Source organism: Ornithorhynchus anatinus, chromosome 3, assembly GCF_004115215.2.
Source record: "Ornithorhynchus anatinus isolate Pmale09 chromosome 3, mOrnAna1.pri.v4, whole genome shotgun sequence".
Classification (NCBI taxonomy): Eukaryota; Metazoa; Chordata; class Mammalia; order Monotremata; family Ornithorhynchidae; genus Ornithorhynchus; species Ornithorhynchus anatinus.
Window position 1 is genome coordinate 125,320,128 of NC_041730.1, and position 26,601 is coordinate 125,346,728.

The 26,601-nt window shown below is 45.8% G+C and overlaps 1 protein-coding gene across 6 annotated transcripts in view; it reads right to left on the minus strand.

The window, feature by feature from the left end:
* Positions 1-26,601, minus strand: part of LCOR (ligand dependent nuclear receptor corepressor) — a 142,123-nt gene that overhangs the window by 83,724 nt on the left and 31,798 nt on the right. For 4 of the 6 annotated variants that reach the window (XM_039911605.1, XM_039911609.1, XM_039911610.1 and 1 more), the window contains 2 exons: positions 17,050-17,115; positions 16,600-16,679 (listed from right to left, as the gene is read on the minus strand). The exons of the other annotated variants lie outside the window; for them this stretch is intronic. In XM_039911605.1, the coding sequence (XP_039767539.1) occupies positions 16,600-16,679; positions 17,050-17,115 (146 nt within the window). The remainder of the gene's footprint in view (positions 1-16,599; positions 16,680-17,049; positions 17,116-26,601) is intronic. 6 annotated transcript variants of the gene reach the window in all.

Consider the following 26,601-nt stretch of genomic DNA (forward strand, 5'->3'; position numbering starts at 1 on the left):
CAAATCGGCAACAGATAGAGGCAGTCCCTAACCACTGACGGGCTTACAGTCTAATCGGGGGAGAGAGACAAAAACAACAGCAATAAATAGAATCAAGTCATAACTAATATGATTACTACTGCTAATAACAACAACAATGATACTCAAAAACCGTCAGGCCCACGCCAGCAGACGGGAGGAACTGAAAACCCCCCAGAAAAGCAGTAAGGAGACAGATCCAAGGGGGCAACCGGAGGGGGTAGGAAGAGCTAACGCCGGTTCAACTCGCTCTGGGGGTGACACGGTGACTCCACTACATGTCCAAGCGTGCTCGCCGGGGACAGCTAAGAGGAGCCCCCGGGCTGGCCTGGAATGATGTACAGAGTTACACGGAGATCGGAAGATACTCTGAGATGTCAATGCCCCACCAGCTATCGCCCATCTGCCTCCGACCACTTCTCTGTTCTGCACCCCACCAAGACCTCAGTACAGTGCATTACATCCATGTGGTGGTGAAGCTCAGTGAACACATTAACTCCCAATCACCTCCTCCTCCACCTGAGCCTGGCGGTGCAGAGGCAGAGCCAGTTTCCATAAACCTGAAACAGGGTGCGAATTCAGAGCGGTCGCCAGTTGGGCTGGGGGTGGTAAATTGCACAGGCCTCAAAGGACCCTTCTTCTGACCGACAGGTTACATTTATGTTCCTGGGCAGTTCTTGAACACTTAAACAACTTCTCCTCACTGTGTGAAATGCTGAAGAGATGGCACGGGATCTTACAGAAACGCCACCTCCATCACCTCGCATACGGATCCGTGAGCCAAAAGTGAGAACCGGAAGGTGGAAACTCATGGATCCCACCCACCTCCTGGAGAGCTCTTATCCGGAGTCCTTCTGGACCAACTCCTGAAATCATTCGGTAGGGACACCTGGAACCCCAAATGGGCTTTTCACTGCAGTGAAGCAGCGGTCACAATCTTTGCTCTACAACCAATTTTTTTTAATGGTATTTGTTAAGCACTTACTATGTGCCAAGCACTGCTCTAAAAGCTGTGAACAGATTCCAGCTCCAGTGCAGGGAGCAGCACCATCACTTCTCTCCTGCCTTTCTAGACCTTATAAAAGCTTTGCTGTCATCTGTTGATGTGATAACTCCTAGATTTAGCAAGTCTGAATGCAGCATGAACCTTTCATTCATTCAATAGTATTTATTGAGTGCTTACTATGTGCAGAGCACTGTACTAAGCGCTTGGGATGAACAAGTCGGCAACAGATAGAGACGGTCCCTGCCGTTTGACGGGCTTACGGTCTAATCGGGGGAGACGGACAGACGAGAACAATGGCAATAAATAGAGTCGAGGGGAAGAACATCTCGTCAAAACAATGGCGACTAAATAGAATCGAGGCGATGTACATTTCATTAACAAAATAAATAGGGTAATGAAAATATATTCAGTTGAGCGGACGAGTACAGTGCTGAGGGGATGGGAAGGGAGAGGGGGAGGAGCAGAGGGAAATGGGGGGAAAAGAGGGTTAAGCTGCGGAGAGGTGAAGGGGGGGGTGGTAGAGGGAGTAGAGGGAGAAGAGGAGCTCAGTCTGGGAAGGCCTCTTGGAGGAGGTGAGTTTTAAGTAGGGTTTTGAAGAGGGAAAGAGAATCAGTTTGGCGGAGGTGAGGAGGGAGGGCGTTCTAGGACCGGAGGAGGAAGTGGCCCGGGGGTCGACGGCGGGATGGGCGAGACCGAGGGACAGTGAAGAGGTGGGCGGCAGAGGAGCGGAGCGTGCGGGGTGGGCGGTAGAAAGAGAGAAGGGAGTAGAGGAGGAAGGGGCAAGGTGATGTAGAGCCTTGAAGCCTAGAGTGAGGAGCTTTTGTTTGGAGCGGAGGTTGATAGGTAACCACTGGAACCTAAAACTACTCCACGGGGATTCAGTTGGTTATGTCATTCATTCATTCATTCATTCATTCATTCATTGAGCAATAAATAGAATCAAGGGGATGTATATCTCATTAACAAAATAAATATGGTTATGTCAGAGTGTGGGTGTTCTCTACGGTCCCTTCCTAAACACGCAGGTTTGGCTCTGGTCAACATATTCTCTGCAGCCAGGCCGACGGGTGGTGTTAACTTACAACCTTCCAGGAAATGTCCAGCTCACCAGGTTACGATTATTATTCAAAACAGAAGCAGGGAAGGAGCGAGCCCTGGTGGAAAGACAGCACGGACCCGGGAGTCAGGAGACTTGGGTTCTAAACCCGTCCCTGCCGAATGCTTGCTGGGTGACTTGGGTAACTCGCTTCAATTCTCCGTGCCTCAGTTTCCTCGACCATAAAATGCGGATTCATTCCCTGTTCTCCCTCTTCCTTAGACCGCGAGCCCCATGCGGGACGGGGATTGGTGTGTCTGACCTAATTAGCCTATTATCTACTTCAGTGCTTAGAACAGTGGTTAACACAGAGTAAACGTTTAACAAATACCAGAAAAAAATCAGAAGACACACCATTCGGAACTGCTATACGCAGATAGTTGTGCGACAGACACACATACACGAGAAGACCCGCAGATGACTGTGGAACTCCCTCTAAGATTTAGAGCCCCGTGTGGGACAGGGACCGTGTCTAATGTGATTTTCTTGTGTCTGCTCCAGGAAGTAGTATAGTGCTTTGGCACATAGGAAGCGTTTAATAAACACCAGCATTACTCAGATTATCACCTACTGGCAGTCAGCCCAGGGCTAGGGCCTGATAAATCTGAAGAAAACCAAAGTAAAGGTTCCAGGGAAATTCTACATGCCACTAAACAGGTTGCAAGGAAACAAAGAACTGAACGCTGTCACAGAACTTTGCTATCCGGGCAGTCCACCTGAACTTGGATTTGTACCCTTTATTCACCCCACAGCATTTATGCCCATATCCGTAATTTATTTATTAATGTCTCCCCCTAATGTGTCTGTCGCACAACTTTCTGCGTATAGCAGTTCTGAATGGTGTGTCTTCTGATTTTTTCCTGGTATTTGTTAAACGTTTACTCTGTGTTAAGCACTATTCTAAACACTGGGGTAGATAATAGGCTAATTAGGTCAGACACACCAATCCCCATCCCGCACGGGGCTCACGGTCTAATGTCTGTCTCCCCCTCTAGACCGCAAGCTTGTTGAAGGCAGCGAATACATCTACGAACTCTGTTACACTGTACTATATAAAACGCTTAGTAGAGTGTTCTGCACAAAGTAAATGCTCCATAATAATAATAATGATAATAATAATTATGGTATTTTGCTAAGCGCTTACTATGTACTGAGCACTGTTCTAAGCACTGGGGTAGATACAATAAATACCATTAATGATTGAATAGAAATTGGAAAAACCAGAAAACCCCAAAAACAAATCAAGGAAGGTAGACGTTCTTTGGAAAGCCGAGTACGGCATCAAACTCTGGTCCAAACCAAAGAGCTGTAGTGCCGTCCGGCCTTCTGCATGGTTTCCAAAGCTGATCCTGCTGGAGATGCAACTTGCCTGCTCTGTGACCTGGAACATATCACTTCACTTCTCTGTGTCTCAGTTCCCTCATCCCTAGGAAGCAGCAAGGCGTAGTGGTTAGAGCCCAGGCCTGGGAGTCTGAAGGACCTGCGTTCTAATCCCGGCTCCGTCACTTGTCTGCTCAGTGACCTTGGGCGAATCACTTCACTACTCTGGGCCTCAGTTCCCTCATCTGTAAAATGGGGATTGAGAATGTGAGCCTCCCCTGGGACAGGGACTGTGTCCAACTCGATTTGCGTGTATAATAATTCTGGTATTTGTTAAGTGTTTACTATGTGCCAAGCACTGTTCTAAGCACGGGGTAGGTACAAGGTTGTCCCACATGGGGCTCACAGTCTTAATGCCCATACAGATGAGACAACTGAGGCACAGAGACGTTCAGTAGCTTGCTCAAGGTCACACACCAGACAAGTGGTGGAGCAGGGTCTAGAAACCACAACCAAGCCCATGCTCTTTCCACTAAGCCATGCTACTTCTCTTTTTACAACGTATACATTGGGAAGCTAAAAATTTTAACTCTATGCCCCTTCTTCCTTGCTGTTTCCAGATCCAGTTTTTATCTGTGTTAACTGAATGATCTGACTAAATTTACATTCCTGGAGAACTCATTCGCTCCCATGGCTTCAACTTCCATCTACGCAGATGATTCCTAAATCCACCTCTCCAGCCCCAAACTCTCTCCTTCCCTACAGTCTCACATTTCCTCGGCCTTCAGGACATCTCTGCTCGGATGTCCTGCCGATGCCTCATCTTCCCGCTCAAATCTTGGATCCACCCCAGTGCTTAGGATAGTGACTGGCACACAGTAAACGCTTAACAAATACCATCATCGTCATCATCACCTTCTGCTCTTTGATGTGTTACATTAGTACCACTTATTTGCCAAGATTTATCATCAAGTGGCAAGATAGAATCACAAAGAGCAATGTCTTGGAAAGAAATCAGTGCCGCAGCACTAGTCAGACTCCTCTGAACATAGCTCGGATGGGCTGAACGTGGGCGTAAAGTGAATGACAACAGGACACTTGGATGGCTGCTGTACGGTAGGCTGAACCCCATTAGGGATGGGCTAAATCTCACACAACGTGGTAGGAAGCAGTGTGGCTTAGTGGAGGGACCCCAGACTTGGGTTCTAATCCCAGCTTGGCCAAATGCCTCTCTAGACTGTGAGCTCATTATGGGCAAGGAATGTGAGCGCTATACTGTTATACTCTACTTTTCTAAGTGCATAGTACAGTGCTCTGCACACAATAATAATAGTGATGGTATTTAAGTGCTTACTATGTGCAAGCACTGTTCTAAGCACTACAAATCAATAGGGACAATTGACTGGCCTGCTGTGTGACCTAGCACAAGTCACTTGAGTTCTCTGGGCCTCAGTATCCTCATCTGTAAAATAATAATGTTGGTATTTGTTAAGCGCTTACTATGTGCAGAGCACTGTTCTAAGCACTGGAGTAGATACAGGGTCATCAGGTCGGCCCACGTGAGGCTCACAGTTAATCCCCACTTTACAGATGAGGTAACTGAGGCACAGAGAAGTTAAGTGACTTGCCCACAGTCACAGAGCTGACAAGTGGCAGAGCCGGGAGTCGAACCCATGACCTCTGACTCTGAAGCCCAGGCTCTTTCCACTGAGCCATGCTGCTTCCCTGCGGAATGCGGAATCAAATGCAGAATCAAAGTCCGCTCTCCCTCCTGCTTAGACTATGACGGACTTGATTACCTTGTAACTACTCCAGTGCTTGCAGTGGGGTTTGACACAGAGTAAGTGCTTAACTAATACGTCCATTATCACCATTATTGTTAGGACAGTTAAATGTTGGGAAGCAACTGTGATGGACAGTTGCACCTGATAGGAGGCAATCAAGGAAGAAGGGCTCTTTCTGAGCAAGAGCTGTGCATGCACTGAGACGAGAGGTAAAACCCAAATCGGCACCGGGCACCGGGAACAACAGAGGACCCTCTGCACATGCACAACATGCTACTGATGCCTGTCTACTCGTTTTGTTGTCTTGTTTCCCCTTCTAAACTGTGAGCCCATTGTTGGGTATGGACTGTCTCTATCTGTTGCTGAATTTTACTTTCCAAACACTTAGTACAGTGCTCTGCACACAGTAAGCACTCAATAAATAGGATTGAATGAGTGCACGTGGTGAAGCTGAAGGCGGTTGGTCACAGCGTGTGTGTAAAACTCAGCATCAACAGCCTCAACTTAGGAGCTCATTTCTCTCAATCAAGGGGATTGTTAAAATAGAGACCCTAGGGAACCTCTTCTCTCTGTGCCACCCTGATATGCTCCCTTCATTGATTCCTCCGTCCCAGCTCCAGGTTTTATGTACCTATCTGTAATTTATTTATTTATATCAATGTCAGCCTCTTCCCTAGATGGTAAGCTCACTGTGGGCAGGGAATTTGTCTTTTTATTGTTCTATTGTACTCTCCAATGCACTTAGTCTGCATCCAGTAAGCACTCAATAAATATGGCTGACTGACTGACTGACATTGAATCAGAGTACTCAAGCGTCTTAGACCTATTCCAAAATCTTCAAAGCATTAGCAAAAAGACCAAATATCTGATTTTCCCACTTTCAAATACACAGTGGAGCAATTATTATTATTATAGTATTCGTTACGCACTTACTATGTGCCAGGCACTTACTAAGTGCTGGGGTGGGTACAAGCAAATCAGGTTAGACATAGCCCCTGTCCCAGTCTCAATCCCCATTTTACAGATGAGGTAACTGAGGCAAGAGAAGTTGAAATGACTTGCTCAGGGTCACTCAGAAGACAAGTGGCGCGACCAGGATTAGAACTGGTGACCTTCAGACTCCCAGGTCTGTGCTCTATCCACTATGCCAGGTATATGGCTCCCCTTCTATATGATGTCCATGCTGACTTTCGGAAGAGAGCACATTTTCCCATTAATTTGGTTCAATCCCTAGCCAGCCCCAATAATAATAATGTTGGTATTTGTTAAGCGCTTCCTGTGTGCAGAGCACTGTTCTAAGCGCTGGGGTAGATACAGGGTAATCAGGTTGTCCCTCATGAGGCTCCCAGTCTTCATCCCCATTTTACAGACGAGGCAACTGCCGCACAGAGAAGTGAAGTGACTTGCCCAGAGTCACACAGCTGACAAGTGGCAGAGCCTGGATTCGAACCCGTGACCTCTGACTCCCAAGCCCGGGCTCTTTCCATTGAGCCACGCTGCTTCTCTCAAATATGTGCAAAACACTGTTCTAAGAGTTGGAGACGATACAAGGTGATCAGGTTGACCCACACGGGCCCACAGTCTTAATCCCCATTTTCCAGATGAGGTAACTGAGGCACAGAGAAGTTAAGTGACTTGCCGAAAGTCACACAGCTGACAAGCGGCTGAGCGGGGAACCCAATAAATAATGGCGTCCCTCGTTATAAAAAAAAATGACTTCCTTGGGTCTCAGTAAAACAGTGTGTTTCAAATGTGGGGTTGGGATTCAATCATGAGTACTACTCTCAGCACCGTGACATTATCCATGATTTCCAGATCACAAGGCTCCTAGCCTAAAGGGGCAACAGAACCCACTGGCCACCTCCAAGTGCCCACTACTTGGACAAACAAAACTCCACTGGCTTTAAAGCAGTCCATCACCTTGCCCCCACCTACCTCACCTCGCATCTCAGCATGACTCAGCGGAAAGAGCCCGGGCTTGGGAGTCAGATGTCATGGGTTCGAATCCAGGCTCTGCCACTTGTCAGCTGTGTGACTATGGGCAAGGCACTTAACTTCTCTGTGCCTCAGTACCTCACCTGTAAAATGGGGATGAAGACTGGGAGCCTCACGTGGGACAACCTGATGACCCTGTATCTACCCCAGCGCTTGGAACAGTGCTCTGCACTAGTAAGCGCTTAACAAATACCAACATTATTATCTCTTCTCCTCCAACACAGCCCACCTGCTTTGCTCCTCTAGTGCTAATCTTTTTACTGTGCCTCTGGCCTCCGAACCCCCCCGACCGCATCCTGCCTCTGGCCTGTTAACGCCCTCCCTCCTCTATTCCGACAGACAACCACTCTCCCCTGCTTCAAAGTCTTATTGAAGGCACATCTCCTCCAAGAGACCTCTCCAGATTAAGCCCCATTCTTCCTCATCTCCCATTCCCTTCTGTGTCGCCCTGACTCGCTCCCTTTGCTCTTCCTCCCTCCCAGCCCCAAAGCACTACGTACAGATCTATCATTTTATTTATCCCTTAGCCCTTCCCCACTCCCAGCCCCAAAGCACTTATGTACATATCTGTAATTTTATTTATTTGTATTGATGTCTGTCTCCCCGACTCTAGAGGGTGAGCTCGCTGTCAGCAGCGAATGTCACCGTTAACTGTTGTACTGTACTTTCCCAAGAGCTTAGTACACAGTCAGCACTTAATAAATACGACTGAATGAATGAATGACATCTTGAGGGTCCTCCACCGGGCTAGACGACCGAAAAAAAAAAGTTTACAAACCACTCTTCTACAGAAGTCGCTGCAAACATTTTGCACCCATCAGTCGAAAACATTCTAGAAGTTGGAAGAAGACCAAAACCTCATCTCTTTCCTGGCTGTGACCCAGGCCTGTAGTCGTTTAGCAGCTGAAAGCGGGGAAGAGTGAGGAAGACACTTTCCAGGATTTCACCCTTTCCGTTCCTATCATCCTTCACTCGGCCAAAGATCAGCTCTCGGAGGTAGGCATAAGGGCGGAGTGACACGATTGATTCTGTGGCCCTCACCTCTACTCGTAATCCTGAAGAAAAACCTTGTGGGGGAAAAATCGGGCTCAATCAAAGCAGCTCCACTGCTCTACGCAGCAGCGGCTGCGAAATCCTAACTACAGCTCGACATTATTATCTGAGGATTTCTAGTTTGCTGTTTCTCAATTTCGAGCGGCGTATTTCATCACTGCTTTTGTGGTTGGCAACAAAAGGAAATCACTAACGTGTAATCACTAAGAAATTTTACCAAGACTTGTCGCAACACCCAGAACCACTTCTGGGGATTCACATGCACATTTACCCCCGAGCAGTCAGTGCCTACATGTAAAGCGCAATACCCTCCCCATCTCCATCCTGAAGGAAAGACTGCCCAATTCTCATCTAACAATGATAATAATAATAATAATGTTGGTATTTGTTAAGCGCTGACTAACTGTTCTAAGCGCTGGGGTAGATACAGGGTCATCAGGTTGTCCCACGTGAGGCTCAGTCTTCATCCCCATTTTGCAGATAACAATAATAATAATGTTGGTATTTGTTAAGCACTTACTATGTGCAGAACACTGTTCTAAGCGCTGGGGTAGACACAGGGGAATCAGGTTGTCCCATGTGGGGCTCACAGTCTTCATCCCCATTTTACAGATGAGGTAACTGAGACACAGAGAAGTTAAGTGACTTGCCCACAGTCACACAGTTGGCAAGTGGCAAAGCCGAGATTCGAACTCATGACCTCTGAATGTCCCAAGCCTGTGCTCTTTCCACTGAGCCACGCTGCTTCTCTGACCCATGCTCACTCTTCCTCAAGAGTGTCCCAGCTTCTTCTGTCTGGCTCCCCGGCTAAAATGTAAGGAACGAAGTTCAGGAACCAAACCGGCCTCCCGGAACTGAAGCTGTTTTCACCTCAAAACAGCTAAAGCTGGGAGGGACCTGGGAAGAGAATGAAAAGCAGCAGGATGCCCAGACCACTGCTGTAGGGCGAGCTGAAACTGGGAAACCCTGGGAAACCAAAAGGGAGAGGGGAAAACAAAGCTTGCAGGTTAAAACTGGGAATCAATCAAGCGCCGAGGACATAAAGGCAAGAGAGACTGCGATTGGGAAGAGTGCCTCTTTTTCAGCAAGAGCTTCGAAGGAAAACAAGTCAAGGAAGCAAATCTCACAACAGTGCCAGGTCTGGTAAAGAAGCAGCGTGGCTCAGTGGAAAGAGCAAGGGCTTGGGAGTCAGAGGTCAGGGGTTCAAATCCCGGCTCTGCCACTTGTCAGCTGTGTGACTGTGGGCAAGTCACTTCACTTCTCTGTGCCTCAGTTCCCTAACCTGTAAAATGGGGATTCATTCATTCATTCAATAGTATTTATTGAGCACTTACTATGTGCAGAGCACTGTACTAAGCGCTTGGGATGAACAAGTTGGCAACAGATAGAGACAGTCCCTGCCGTTTGACGGGCTTACAGTCTAATCGGGGGAGACGGACAGACAAGAACAATGGCAATAAATAGAGTCAAGGGGAAGAACATCTCGTAAAAACAATGGCAACTAAATAGAATCAAGGCGATGTACAATTCATTAACAAAATAAAGACTGTGAGTCTCACGTGGGACAACCTGATTACCCTGCATCCACCCCAGCGCTTAGAACAGTGCTCTGCACATAGTAAGAGCTTAAATATCAACAGATACCAACATTATTATTGTATAACATATGTAATGTGACCGGGGGCTATGGAACCGGCTTTGCCTTTTTTCGGGGATAAATTGCATTCATAGGAAATACTAATGATGGTATTTGTTAAGCGCTCACTATGTGCCTAGCACTGTTCTAAGCCCTGGGTATACAAGGCTATCATTTTATCCCACTGGGGCTGTCTTAATTCCCATTTTACAGATGAGGTAACTAAGGCACAGAGAAGTGAGATGACTTGCCCAGAGTCACAGAGCTGATAAGCGGCAGGGCCAGGATTAGAACCCAAATTTCACCATCAGTGGGGTCCTCTTTGAGTGCAAAGGAGAAGTGTGTGTGTATTATATTAAATTAATATAAATAGGGCTAAATATTTTTAGTACTTGTCTTCACTGGATCAATTACTACTTCTGTGGTCTTCGAAGCATAAGAGAGAAAAGAGAAATGCAGCCAAAGGACAGATAGATCTCAAACTTTCTGCAGGAAAGGGGAACAGGAAGAGAAAGAAAATATGAATAATAACGATGGTATTTGTTAAGCGCTTACCATGTGTCAAGCACTGCTCTAAGCACTGGGGGGGATACAAGGTAATCAGGCTGTCCCACAATCTTAATCTCCATTTTACAGATGAGGTAATTGAGGCCGAGAGAAGTGACTTGCCCAAAGTCACACAGCTGACAAGTGGTGGAATTGGGATCAGAACCCATGACCTCTGATTCCCAAGTCCGGGCTCTTTCCACTGAGCCACGCTGCTTCTGTAACTAGTCCTTGGAGAATCCAAAGAACGTATTTTATCAGAGTTGAAACCTCCTCCTACAATAAAACATTTCACTATTGAGAAATGATATTGAATGGCTTAAGTTTCAAACTACTATTGAGCAACAAATTATCCAAATGATCCAGCCACGCACGGGATTTAGACAAATCACAGAACTGGTTAATCTCCCTAGACAATGGAGTGTTGACTGTATTCATTGATGTGTAGGAATACTGTTTAAACACTGCAGTGTTGATCTATTCTACCAAAGAGGGCTAGGCTGTTCCTTAGCAATTATGAGAAATGTTGGGGGAAGGGAAAGACACTGAATGTATTTCCAACTGACTTGAATGAACACTAACATTCTTTCTCCATTACAGAATAATCCTGTACATGGATTTCAAGCACTGTATAAGCCTACATTCTCAACACCCATCAACAGCTAAACTGTTAGCCCTCCCCTTTGAGACCTTTACAATTAGGGAAGGAAAAATTATGTGACTGACCATAGAATGAAGGAAATCAATGGCAGGAATAATAATAATCACAGTTATGGTTTTTGTTAAGCTCTTACTATATGCCAGGCACTGTACTAAGCACTGGGGTGGATACAAGCAAAGCGGGTTGGATGCAGTCCCTGCCTCACGTGGGGCTCACAGTTTCAATCCCCATTTTACAGATGAGGTAACTGAGGCCCAGAGAAGTGAAGGGACTTGCCCAAGGTCACACAGCAGACAAGTGGCAGAGCGGGATTAGAGCCCACAACCTTCTGCTCCCAGGCCTGTGCTGTATCCACTATGCCATGCTGCTTCCCGATAAGGCCTGAACTATTACATGGCCAGTATAATTAAGGAGTTGTAGGATCAGTTTCAACAATGCTGTACCAGAAACATTTTCATTTGATTAAAAAAGAAGCCCTCCCACCAAACAATGAAATTGACTACTTTTGACGGTGTAAAATTGTTTCCATTTTTCATATCCAGAATCAATTTAATAGGATACTAACACTTCACCATTTAACAATTGCGCTCGCAAATCAATTCAAGTGCTGAATATTCATACATTCCAAGTGATAGTACAGTTTAGCACAAAGCACAAATAAAAAGGCCTAAATAACATGATTAAGTCTTGCCGGGGCTTCCCTTAGTAACTTGCTCTACAGGACAATCTCTGCACTGTTTCATCGCAACCCCGGGTGAGTTGACCATTAAACTACTGCTCCTTACGTTAAAACTCCAAGTCTTGAAGTTCTATAGCTTCCAAATGTCCAATTTGGTTCCTGGAAATCACCACATCATCTAATTTTCCATTCCCCGTCTGATGGCAGTATTGTCTCTTAAAGTCTTAAATGAGTTTGAAGAGGCAGTTTGATCATTTATTTGAATATTTTAAAGGTGTCCCTTCCCTTCTTCAGAAGGCTCACTTCCTCCCCAGAAGAAGTTTCTAGACCAAAATCGCTTGGCTCCATTCACTTCAATCATTCCTGTGAACGTTTCTTCCCCGCCCCACATTTTTTAAAAGTGGTATTTGTCAAGGGCTTACAATGTGCAGGCACCGTACTGAGCACTGGGGTAGACGCAAGCTAATCATCTTGGAGACAGTCCACGTCCCACGTGGGGCTCACAGTCTTAATCCCTATTTTACAGATGAGGGAACTGAGGCATAGAGAAGTGAAGTGACTTCCCCGAGGTCACAAGGCACCCACATGGCAGAGCCGGGATTAAAATCCAGGTCCTTCTGCTCTTGATCTTCATTATACCTATGCCTGAACATCTGTAGTTGGCTCTGTATGAATTGTGCTTCCGATATCTGGGAGGCGTGTGATGTCTCCTCCAGCAAATAAGGGCCAAGACTGGGTCTGCCATTTCTGCCGTACTCGCTGGAGTTCTGCACATGAAACAAACCTCCCGACCATTACGCTCAAGGGGCTCCATCAGCTAGCTAGCTCCCTCAACCGCCTGCTCTCTTCAGCCACCACACCTTTCATTCATTCATTCAATAGTATTTATTGAGTGCTTACTATGTGCAGAGCACTGTACTAAGCGCTTGGGATGAACAAATCGGCAACAGATACAGTCCCTGCCGTTTGACGGGCTTGCGGTCTAATCGGGGGAGACGGACAGACAAGAACAATGGCAATAAACAGCGTCAAGGGGAAGAACATCTCGTAAAAACAATGGCAACTAAGTAGAATCAAGGCGATGTACAATTCATTAACAAAATAAATAGGGTAATGAAAATATATACAGTTGAGCGGACAAGTACAGCGCTGTGGGGATGGGAAGGGAGAGGTGGAGGAGCAGAGGGAAAAGGGGAAAAAGGGGGTTTAGCTGCGGAGAGGTAAAGGGGTGTTGGCAGAGGGAGTAGAGGGAGAAGAGGAGCTCAGTCTGGGAACGCCTCTTGGAGGAGCTGAGTTTTAAGTAGGGTTTTGAAGAGGGGAAGAGAATCAGTTTGGCAGAGGTGAGGAGGGAGGGCGTTCCGGGACCGCGGGAGGACATGACCCGGGGGTCGACGGCGGGATAGGCGAGACCGAGGGACGGTGAGGAGGTGGGCGGCGGAGGAGCGGAGCGTGCGGGGTGGGCGGTAGAAAGAGAGAAGGGAGGAGAGGTAGGAAGGGGCAAGGTGATGGAGAGCCTCGAAGCCTAGAGTGAGGAGTTTTTGTTTGGAGCGGAGGTCGATAGGCAACCACTGGAGTTGTTTAAGAAGGGGAGTGACACGCCCAAATCGTTTCTGCGGGAAGATGAGCCGGGCAGCGGAGTGAAGAATAGACCGGAGCGGGGCGAGAGAGGAGGAAGGGAGGTCAGAGAGAAGGCTGACACAGTAGTCTAGCCGGGATATAACGAGAGCCCATAACAGTAAGGTAGCCGTTTGGGTGGAGAGGAAAGGGCGGATCTTGGCGATATTGTAGAGGTGAAACCGGCAGGTCTTGGTAACGGATAGGATGTGTGGGGTGAACGAGAGAGACGAGTCAGCTCCCACTTGTTGAACGAGAGTGGGGTGAATGAGAGAGACGAGTCATCTCCCACTTGCTGAACGAGAGAGATACCTCAACTCCCACTTGTTGCACCTCCCAAGCAGCAAACCTCCCTCCTCCAGTGAACTGTTCATGAACCCTTTCCCTTGGTCAGCTTCAGTAAGCCACATCCCTCAGGTCCGCTACAGCCCTGCTAAACACACCGTGAGACACTCCCTAATTAATCCTCTCACCTTCTAGTCCTGCCATCCCCTCAAGAATTTTGGGGCATTATTGATTTATCCACTTCTGCTTTTTACTTATTTCTCTCTTTGCAGACTCATAATGACTGAATATTTGTCCAAGTATGTTTGCTAATCTTTCTTTCCTCCAATGAATGGTTTAAATTTCACGCCACTATTGAGCAACAAAATATTCAGATAGAGATAAAGATATTTAGGCCTTTAACTTTCTTCGAATTTTCCCCCAAGCTCCTCCTCATTTTCACGATCCCTCTGAAATCACACTACCTCCAAGAGGCTTTCTTGGATGAATCTTACTTCGTCTTCTCGACTGTGAACTCGCTGTGGCCGGGAACGGTCTGCTAACTCTGTTGCATTGTACTCTCCCAAGGGCTTCGTACAGTGCTCCACGTACGGTAAACACTCAATAAATTCATTCAATCGTATTTACTGAGAGCTTACTGTGTGCAGAGCACTGTACGAAGTGGTTGGAAGAGTACAATACAACAACAGACAAATTCCTGCCCCCAACGAGCTCACGGTCTAAAGGAACTACCACTGATTGACTGATTTCATCCCCCGCCCCCCATTTCACCTTGCACCCAACTGCTGCTTCAGCACTACGGAAGCAGCATGACCTAGTGGAACGAGAACGGGCCTGGGAATCAGACGACCTGGGTCCTAATCCTGACTTCTCCCACTTGCCTGCTCTATGACCTAAGACAAATCGCTTTGCGGTGCTTCCTTCAGTTTCCTCAATGATTACAATGGGGTGGGGGGGTGCAATATATATTCAGTCATCTGCATTTAAAAATGAGCCTGGATATGGTTGAAATAGATTAACTCCCATATATCGCACCTCTGATGCTCTTCTTCCTTGAGGTACCTTTTAGCCCAAGCAAGACTACTCCATAAACCCTGCATATCGGGAGCTCAAGAAGCTCAAACGTGCAGGGCTGGAAACCTTTCCATGGATTTATAAGGGGAATCAGGCCAAGCCCAGAAATGGTAGGTCAGTCACATACAGAATGCGGGATTCTGTGACAGCTGAAATTCAACCCCAGGCTAGAGGGAAGTCGGGTGCCTCCACTACATCATAAACCCCTTGTTATACTCTCCCAAAGGCTTCATGCAGTGCTTAGCACTTAATAGAAGCTCAATAAATCCCATTAATTGATTCACCACGACAAACCTGATCTAGTTTCCTATAAGAAAAACTTCCCGAGAATGGCTATGTAGACTCTAAAAGGTAGTGTTACAGCCCTGTGCATCCCTGAATAACAGGGAAGACTTTTGTCAAATTCATTTTGGCTCTCTCTCTGAAAGCCACTGTGAGAATTAAATAAGCAGGAATATCCACTCAACACACGAAGGCACCAAAAAAAATCCAGTCTTTTAATGCAACTCTCTAATCATCCCCCTTAAAATCATCCCCAGAATTTATTAGGAGAAACGATCTTAAAAGTCCATTTTCTTAGTGTCCCTCCTAAACCCCTCCCTGTTCCCAACTTCTCCTGCTCTATTTCCTCCACCACCCTCCTGTGCCTGAAGCCAGCAGCCTGGCTATCAGCCTGGACTCCTCCCTGTCATTCTGCTCTAATAGCCAAGTCCTACTTAAATGCCTTAAAATAAAAATGTGTGCCACTAGAGATGCACATTTATCCAAAAGCGTGCATCAGATTGATTTTGAGACTTTTAAAGTGCCAAATTACACATCCTACCACCATATGCAAATATTTCACATAATTCAAACAGCAAAACATTTAAATAACTTGATTCCCTTACTCGAAATGATTGACGTCACACCTGGGCAAAAAATGGCGTGAAAAAACAGCAGTATGTGGGCCACGTTTATTTGACAGAAAATAACTGTAACAAACACCAGTTTCAAATCTGGTGACATAACTGTATGAGATTTAAAATGGCACAGCTGAAGTCAGGCAGATGTGTACTATACATTAATGGGATTGTACATTTAATCTTCTTCCATGACTTTTTCATGAACACGCTGAGAACCAGTGGCTACTTAGTCAATCCAGGCACAAGATACTGTTTCGGTCCCCCGGCAACAAAGAATTGGTGGGGAGAGGAGGGTTTAGGGAAAAGAACCTGGTTCTGGGATTCAAGAGAAAACAGTTTCTTGAGATAGCTCTGCCACTGGCCTATGTCACCTTTAGCACATCACCTCTTTCATTTCCTTCAACCTCAAAAGGTGAATAAAGCCTGCCTCTCAATTCCTCTCAGAGTGGCTGTGCAGGAAAAATGAGGGAGATTCACGCAAAAGTTCTTAGATGCTCTCCAAATTAATGGTAATACTTTATTAAGCTAAGTCTGAATCCTGTCCTAATAGGTATCAGTTTCATGCAAAAGGGTGACATGAACTTTTCACTTGGTATTTTTAAATAAAGACATAGCTTCCTTTGAAAAATTCATCAACAATAAAGCATAGCCCGGAGCATGATTTCCCATTTACCCTAGCTACTTATCAAAATTAAACACTGCACAGAGACCTGCAATTCTCACAGTAATTTAAAAGACCACAGGTAACGATGAGCTGCCTTTTGGAACTGTCGAACCATCTACAACAGGCGACCATTCAGCCAAAAGCATAAAGGGATCACTCCCTTCTTTTCTACCAATCCTCAGCAACAGACACATAAAATTTACAACATAAAACACACCACATCAGACAATCCACGACTCTAAAGCCTTCATAAGCTCCACCGTTACCTTTACTTTTTCTCTTCTTAAGCAGCAAAATAGACAATTTTCATCAAAAGACCAATCAGAAATACCTTCGGGCTCACAGTCTGAAAAAATGAAAGGAACGGCAAATTACTTCAGAGTTCCAACGTGAGACGCACATGCAAGCCAAATATATTACCAGTTTCAAAAATATTACTTCCTAAGCTCTTCGGACACCTTTTGATTTTGCCTTGCAGTAATCTCTCCCAGTTTCTCAAAATGCAAAGATCTCAGAGAAATTATTTTATGCAGAAGCCAAGTATGCATATTTCTAGCCACAAAATGACGACTATACATATTTTAACCCATAGGGAACAGAGCAAGAATGGAGGGAAGGGCACTGGGGTGCAAATTGCCACGGTAACATATACACTGTCAAGAGACTGCTGCTTCTGTCATTAGAAAAGAAGTACAACAACAGAAAGGATTTCGTACCTTTAAAAAAACTGACGTCTTTCAATAGTCCAGGTCCAAACAGCCCTTCAAGAATACTTTCAAACCCTAAAACCAGAGAAGAGCAACTTTAACACCGTACGTCAGCTACAGCCCCCGCCGATTTATAATAACCTTTCTCTTTTTTCCAAGAAGGGACTAGGAGACATCTGAGTCCATTCTAGAAGACTCCTGGATGATCTGGGAAGAAACGGTTGAGAAAAACAATAACCGAAGCTTCAAGTCCAATAGGATGTCCACATCTGGGTTGGTGACTGGCATGAAGCGTTAATCCACGGAAGGATACCAAATTATCAAGGGAAAGCCGAGCCTTAACGGCCCGCTGTCGATCCCTGCCTGGAATTCCTCCCTCCTTCAAATACGCCAGACCACGGCTCTCCTTTTCCTCAAAGTCCTCCTCAAATCTCATTTCCTGCAAGGAGCTTTCCCAATAAATTCCCACCCCGCAAGTCATGGTAACCCAACAGTCCTGGTTCTTGTCCTAGGTGAGGGGGAAGGAAGAGGGTGGTGCTTGCAATCTAAGATTTTACATGGGGAGAAAGGATTAGAGACCAACACAATCAGGAGTGATGAAACTTTAACACGTAAAACCAACAAATGCACAACACAGGCTCCAAGCCCGAGCAGGGATGGAAGTCCCGGTTTTTGTCCCCACAGGCACGAACCACGCTGGGAGCGGGCTCCCTCGTTGGCGTGAGGAGGAGCTATCCAATCCTGCCCTGGGATTCACCATTATTACACCCCGACCTATCTGTGCTACTTTTTTGAGGTCCTTTTTCTTCTTCCTGCTCTCACCACTCGGGTGAAATGTAAATCTGCCATGTCTCCTCCACTACACTGTGAGGGCCTGCAGAGTGGGAACCAAGGTTTTGGCTTCTGGTCCATTCGCCCAGGCAATAAACAACATTAATGATGATGGTGGTGGTGATGGTGATGATGAAGGTGGAAATGGGAAACCAGAAAAGTCAACCTGAAACCTCTCACATAAAATCCGCAAAACACAAAGAACTGAACAAGTGAAAAATACATTAGTTTCCCAAGGAATTGCTTGCCGCAAAATACTTCTAAATCTTCCTGGCTAAATACAATTAGCCATTTTCCGGATTTCAACACAAAAATGCAAGAATTTTCAAAACTTGAAGAAGATAACTTATCAAGAGGAAAAACTAAAATTATTCCAAGAAGAGCATTATAATTACTATTATCAAGTGCTGTTGGGTCGTTTCTGACCCATAGCAATTCGATAGATATATTTTCTCCAGAACGCCCTGTCTTCTGCCATAACCCCGTAACCTTTCTAATGGTTCTTTCTTTATCATTGTTATGGTCTCTATCCATCTAACTGCTGGTCTGCATCTTCGACGTTTTCCCTGGACTTTTCCTAGCATTAGTGTCTTCTCCAGAGAATCAGTTCTGAATATATGTCCAAAATACACTAAGGTGAGTTATTTGGCCTTCCAAAGACCATTGTGGCTTAATTTGCCACACTCAGAAAAGCCCCCAGATGTTCATAATCTAATCTGCATTATTGTTCAACTTCCTCCCTCTCCTCATATTACAATATGAGTAACACCTATTAATGTCCTTCACTCACAAATTTACATAGTGATTCCTACGATCCCGTTCCACCTCCAACTGCACGAATGGAGGGGAAAATGCGCCCTGAGAGATGAATGTAGATTGCTGTGCAGGTCGCTGGGAATAACTGCCAGCCAAAGGCAAGAACACAGCAGGGACATCAAGTCCTGAAAGAAATCCAGGACAGGGCAGACGGAGTGGCCTAGCAGAAACAGCACAGGACTGGAAGTCCGGAGACCCAGATTCTGATCCACTGTTCCACTGCTTGACGGCTGCGTGATCTTAGGCAAATTACTTAATTTTTCTGGGCCTCATATTCCTCATCTGAAAGAATCCATCAATTGCATTTATTGAGTGTTTACTCTGGGTAGAACACTATACTGTCGGCTTGGGAGAGTGCGGCAACAATATAACAGAAACATTATCTGTTTAATAATAATAATAATAATAATAATAATAATAATGTTGGCATTTGTTAAGTGCTTACTATGTGCCAAGCACTGTTCTAAGCACTGGCGTAGATACAAGGTAATCAGGTTGTCCCACGTAGGGCTCAGTCTTCATCCCCATTTTACAGACAAGGGAACTGAGGCCCAGAGAAGTTAAGTGACTTGCCCAAGGTCACACAGCGGACAAGTGGTGGAGGCAGGAATAGAAGCCATGACCTCTGATTCCCAAGCCCATGCTCTTTCCGCTAAGCCATGCTGCTTCTCTTCCAACATAACCAACATTATTATTATTACTTATATAAAAGTCTGTCTCCCCTTCTAGACTGTGAGCTCTTTATGGGCAGGGAATGCATCTGTTTATTGTTACATGGTACTCTCCCAAGCGCTTAGCACAGTGCTTGACACACAGGAAGTGCTCAATAAATACGATTAAATGAATGAATGAATCTGCTGCTCACAATGAGCTTACAGTCTGGAAGATAAGTGATCTGTTCTTCCCTCAGACTGAGAGTCCCATGTGGGACGGGGGACTATGTCCAATCTGATTACCGTCTATCTACCCCAACAATCAGCACATTGCTTTGGTATTCAGTAAGTGCTTAATACATACAATTATTATTATTAAAATCCAAGACCTGGAAAGGCATGCCATGAGCAGAAAGCAATGCCGCCGCAAAGAGAGAGTACAAAGCGAGACGCAGCATGGCACAGTGGATAGAGCCCGGGCCTGGGAGTCAGAAGTTCTGTCATGGGTTCTAATCCCGGCTCTGCCAATTATCTGCTGTGTGACCTTGGGCAAGTCACTTTACTTCTCTGTACCTCAGTTACCTAATGTATAAAATGGGGACTGAGACTGTGAGCCACACGTGGGCCAGGGACCGTGTCCAACCTGATTTGCTTGGATCTACCCCAGCGCTTAGCACAGTGCCTTGCACACAGTAAGGGCTTAACAAATTGCATATAAAGCGTGGCGCAGTGGAAAGAGCACGGGCTTTGGAGTCAGGGCTCATGAGTTCGAATCCCAGCTCTGCCACTTGTCGGCTGTGTGACTGTGGGCAAGTCACTTAACTTCTCTGTGCCTCAGTTCCCTCATCTGTAAAATGGGGATGAAGACTGTGAGCCCCACGTGGGACAACCTGATTACCCCCTGTCTACCCCAGCGCTTAGAACAGTGCTCTGCACATAGTAAGCGCTTAACAAATACCAACATTATTAATTATGATTATTATTAGAGGGGAGAAGGTGCACACCCAAAACAGAAGCTGTCACTGTGGTTAACTTCTAAAACACTGATTACACTTTGGCATGCTGGGCTGACCCGCTGGGCTGACCTGGGAGTTGTGGGGACGGAGGGATCGGGGGAGTGGGAGGGCCAGAAAAGGTGCGAAAATCAGAAGAGTCGGTCAGTCAGTCGCGTTTATTGAGAGCTTACTGCGTGCACAGCACTGTACTAAGAGCTTGGGTGAGGACGATATAACAGGCACATTCTCTGCCCATGACAAGCTTACAGTCTGGGGCGGGGTGGGCAGTGAGCTGGGGGCGAGCAGATGAGCAGAAGTGGTAGACGGGGATTTCCGGTGCCATTTTTACTTGTTTGTAGTGTGGGCCCAATCACTTCAGGGCTGGCTGGGAATGGATGTCAACTCTTTGCAGGTGAAGCCTCTGAACAAGCCAGTTCTCCAATACAACCCATTCGAGACACAACATTTTCCAGGAACGTAACCCTGCTGGAATGTGGGGTCGCGTCTGTAAGGATTTTCGGAGCTTGCTGTGGGCAGGAACGTGTCTGTTTGCTGTTATATTGTACACTCTCAAGCGCTAAGTGCAATGTCCTGCACACACTAAGCACTCAATAACAATGAATGAATCAATGAATGATCAATTCAAGGAGTATTTACCCAAGGGAGTCCCTGGTGGGGGGTCGGACTTAGAAGAGGGGGGTGGAGGTGGGGCTTGCTGCAGCTGGGTTCCTCCCACCTCCTGCAGTGGATACTGGATAGGGCACAGGCCTGGGAGACAGGAGAACCTGGGTTCTAACCCCCATTCTGCCACTTGTCTGTTGCATGACCTTGAGCAAGTCACTTCACTTCTCTGGACGTCGGTTCCCTTGCCTAGAAATGGTGAAAGACTCTGATCCCTTTGCGGGACAAGGACTACATCCAGCCTGTTTAGCTTGTATCTACCCCAGCACTTAGAACCATGCCTGGCACATAGTAAGCGCTTAACAAATACCATTTTAAAAAAGGGTGGAGCGGGTAAGGGGAGGGCAGGGAGAGAGGGCTGGGAAGGAGGGAGAAATCTTCGGGCCTGAAAAACTTCACCAATTTCTGAACTCCTCCCACTCCCGAAGGGTGGCCTGCTAGGGTGGGTTTGCTAAGGTGGCTGTTCCTTGTTCCAGCCCCAACCAAGGAATCGAGGGCGGCAAGGAGCACTGAGGTGATGTCCCTGAAATAGCGGCGAGGAGAGGCGAGGAGGCTGCTGCCCTGCACAGTCAGCGGAGGCGGTGGCTTCCTGCCAGAACCATCCAAATGTGACCTCCTGATGGCTAGCCAGCTAATAAATATCCTGGTAGAAAATGGGACCTGCTCTGTGGTTGCTTATTTACCTGAGGACCTTCATCTTCATGCCGCCGATATTAAGCTTAACGTTTCAAAAATCACCACCCGATTACCACAAAAAAAAAAAATGTGGTCACGACAGAAGCCACAGCAAAGTACTCTTCTGAGAACCACGGGAACCGGCTCGTGCTAGAGAAAATGCAAATCCCTGCTGTGACTGATTTTATTGGGTGATTCAACTGAGAATAACTACAGTGAGGTACAGTACATAAATTACACTAGGATATGATCAAGAAGAAATCCAAAAGTTGGCGAGGGCACACATAAGCTGATCTACCACTTTAAAAACACAGCCCAAGGAGGCCATGAGCTTTAACTTTTTACTGAACTATTCGGAGCAGTGCTTGACTATGAGTCACCTCTCTCAAGTTAGGCATCTGTGAAATACCACACTGAAACCCCAGCCAAGTTTTCTACTTGGATATTGTTCAATCATATTTTACAAGCCCTCTGCTCGCTGATGCTAATGCCATTCACTTTTATTAATATTAAATATTGGATTTAGCAGTTGCATAGCAACAGCAGAACATCTTATGCCCTCTGCCTGACATTAAAAAAAGGTAAATAACGGAAGAATGAATGCATTCAAAATTTACACCAAGGACCTCGCTGCCATGTAGCTCAGCAACAAAAAGCTGTGAAGACTGAATAAGACTATCAGGTTGTTATGCTCAATCATTCGTGTCCAGAAAAATCATATATTAGCATACTGTTTCAAATACACTGGAAAAACTATTTTGAAAAGAGCTACCTACATTCTACAGATTCTCCCCCATCTTAGTGGTCTTAAAGTAGAGTTTTCCCATTAATTATGTCTAGTTCCATGTGGTCTGTGATCCCCTCTCCTGTGTATTCAACAAAAGAGAAGCTCTAGGAATTTTGTGTATTTTCCAAACCAACAACCGAGTCTGTTAATGATTTGCAAAGTGGTGGAGACGGAGACTGAGATAATATAAAAGCTATGACTAAAACACAAACCCAGGAAGGTCTTCCTGCAGGTTTGAAATAAAGATAAGAATCTTTCAAACGGAAAGAATTCTCTACCTCCCCAATCCACTCTGGCAAACCTTCCGCTGCCAAATAATTCCATTATCTTTGACATGACTTCTAAAAGCAGGGTCAGGAGTCCTCTTGGTCGGAATGAACCGACCCTTCCGTGGTACAGTTTTGGCCCTCAAGAAAGTTTACCCCTAAGGAGCTCCCAAATTAAAGGAAGGATCGATTCAATTCATCAAAATGAATTATGCCTCCGACGTACATTGGAGATGGAATTCTAACGAAGCACAGCTGTTGGGATTTATTGGGATTGTGGAAGAGGAGTTAAACTGGACTACTTAACTGTCCCAGTCATCCAGGATGAAACATATTTCTCCAAAGGGGCGATGGCCCGGCAGATCGAGAGATGGTTTTCTGATGAGTTCTCTGCCAGACCTGTCCAGCGAGACAGTCTCAGAATCTTACCAGGACCAGACACTGTTGATCTCCATTAGCTTCAATGTCTCCGGGGCAGGGTGGAACCTATATCCTGGAGCACAGGAAGTTTAACTCGTCCACTTTCTCACCACCCATGACCTTTGCCAGGAAGGAGGAAGTAAGAAGAACAACTTCCTTTCCCCTCAAGGCCTGTCTAAAGTAGGCGGCACCGGATCTTGGCCACCGTACGTTCTTTCCACTAACAACAGGCTCGACAAAGTCTAACGAAATTCTTGGGGAAGGGTTAACTGCCTCGGGATTCCCCTGCCCGAGTCTCAGAGCTAACTCCACCCTTCTTCTAACCCATAACTGAGGGCAAGTGATCTTCCTCCAAACTCACAGTCTTCTGCCTTTGATACTCAGTGGCCCTTTTTTTTTAATGGTATTTATTCAGCACTTACTATATGTCAAGCACTTTTCTAAGCACCGGGGAAGATACAAGTTAATCAGGTCGGACACGGTCCCTTATCCTGCATAGGGCTCCCAATCTAAGTAGGAAGGAGAACAGGGATTGAATCCTCATTCTGCCGTTGAGGAAACTAAAGCGTAGCAAGGTTCAATGAGTTGCCCATTAAAACCTAGGTCTTCTGGCTCCCAGGCCAGTGCTTTATTCACTACACCATGCTGCTTCCCAAGGACAAGTTACGGGAAAGAGCAGGAATTTGTCCTTCCTGCCTTTATAACTGGCTTTTTCTAATAGGCATTCCTTTCCGAGTACCATTCTTATGTCCCCCCAAAATCAGAACAGTCAGGAACGGCTACTATTTCTCACTTCCTTTCTTGGGACCGGAGAAAGAATCCTTCCATTTCTCTAGAAGGAGAAGCTCTCTTTCCTTCACCAAAATCCCTTCTGCCCTAGTCCCTTCTCGGTGCCAAGCAAGGCCTGTCCCGGAGTTGGAAGAGCTCCAGAACCACACAGATGTCATGATCGCACCAGGACAAAGTTATAAGCAAACACAGAAGGAGCCCCAGGGAGTTCATACACATAATGAAAGAAAGAGCATGGCGTAGTGGATAGAGCACGGGCCTTGGGTTCTAATCCCTGCTCTGCCACTTCATTCAGTAGTATTTATTGAGCACTTTCTATGTGCAGAGCACTGCACTTGTCTGCTGTGTGACCTTGGGTAAGTCACTTCACTTCTCTGTGCCTCAGTAACCTCACCTGTAAAATAAGGATTGAGACTGTGAGCCCCACATGGGACAAGGACTGTGTCCAACCTGATTTGCTTGTATCCACCTCAGCGCTTACTACAGTCCCTGGCACATAGTAAGTGCTCAACAAATATCGTAATAATAATTATCATAATGCCCATCTGTTTCTCCCCCCGAAGCCTGGTTTTTACTTCTAGGGTGAAGAGGGATGGAATCATGTGAAAATTTGCACATGCATTGGCATCTCTGCACATTACAGAAAAGCTGGCTTTCTTCCTAAAAGGTTACAATTAGAAATGCCAGGAATGGCATTGGATTGGTCAAATTGTTGATTAGACTCTAGACTCTTGTGCCTTGCTTTAAGTCAAACCCAAGGATTCACTGCAGCAATGTGGCACATATTTGCTCTAGGGAACAAATATTTGCAGTAATTTAGGTCCACACAATGGTAAGAATGTGCCATACGATTAGCGCACAGCTCCAGACATTTTTCTTTTGCTTAAGTTTTCGCCTTAGTATATATCTGCAAATCTGCTATATCAGTACACTGCCTGCCTTCTACAAAATTTAAAGGTTTCTCAAAAAAATCTGCCCCTTGCACTTTTTATAATACACTATTGACCTAAACTTGATTAATGTCAGTACCGAATGCACTCTATAAAAGCATCGATCGATGGCATTTTATTAAGCTCTTAGAGTCTTCAGAGAACACTGTACTAAGTGCTTGGAAAAGAACAATATAACAGAGTTGGTAGACATTCCTCTGCCCACAAGGAGCTTACTGTCCCCAGAGGGGGAGACAGACATTAAAATAAATTACAGCTCCGTACATTAAGTGTTGTGGGATTGAGGGAGTGGTGAATAGAGGGTACAAATGGTCAAGAAATGTAAATGGTCAGTAAGTACCCTAATTTGCAGCTGAACATATGGACGTATTCAGTCTACGGAGAAACGCACCTCTTGACGTGAGCTTAGTTTGACGGACGGATTGTGACTAATGTAGCAGCTCAAATCTGCACTCTGTGGAAATTGGCATTTTCAAATACACTTAGGTAGGAAGGCTTGTGTTGTTCAGAATGAACGTACCTTAAGACCCTAAGAAATATCACAATGAGTCAGATGAATGGTGGCTCCAGCTTCGGACTGCCTCCGACGGTGGAAAAAAGTACGCTTGGAAGCAGTGTGGTGATGACCCTCCCTGAAACCCACCTTTTGTGGCTAGGGATGTAACGACTGTTATATTGCACTCACCCAAGCGCCTAGTACAGTGCTCTGCATGCGGTAAGCACTCAAATGCCACTGATTAAAGACAAACTGACATCCCCTAAAGTCTCACTAGAGACCCATTATGATTTTCCTGTTCGTATATTTAGTCAAATCCTCCTGAAGCCACATATTTTCACAATGTACAAATCCCAGGAGGAACAATTTTTTTGTGCCATCCATCTCTGGGAAGGTTTTTCCCTTTGTTCATCTGGGACCTATCACTTAGAATTGTACTAAGTATCCCCTAGGTCAGGGTGATTTGGTGAATAATTCTGTGCTCACTCTACTCACACTCTTCCTCATCTTGTAATCTTGTCATGTTCATTCATTCATTCAGTCGTATTTATCGAGTGAACTTAGTCTTTAGACTGAACTGCTGCAGACTGACGCATCCTGAACTTTTCAAGTCTATCCTAAATCTACATCCTCCTGGTCATTTCAGTTACTCTGCACTTTTTCAGCTCCCCATTCTGACATTCTTAAAATGCAGAGAATTCCAGAGGCAATAATAATAATGGTATTTGTTAAGCATTTACTATGTGCCAAGCACTGTTCTCAGCTTTTGGGTAGATACGAGGTAATCAGACACGGGGCTGTCTTAATCTCCATTTTACAGATGAGGTAACTGAGGCACAGAGAAGTTTAGTGGCTTGTCCAAGATCACACAGCGGACAAGTGGCAGAGAGGTATTAGAACCCACGTCCTCTGGCTCCCAAGCCCGGGCTCTTGCCACTAAGCCATGCAGCTTCTCTAACATCGTTTATAGAACTATAAGTGCTTACTGTGTGCAGGGCATTGTGCTAAGCACTAGGAGAGAATACACAGGTGGAAACTGAACATGGTTCCTGTCCCTCGGAGTAGGAGGGGCTCACAATCTATCAATCAACTCAGAGTTGTACAGTCACGGGGATAGCTCCTTTACCCAAAAAACACTGCAGCCCCGGTGTGAATTTAATAATAATAATGTTGGTCTTTGTTAAGCATTTACTATGTGCAGA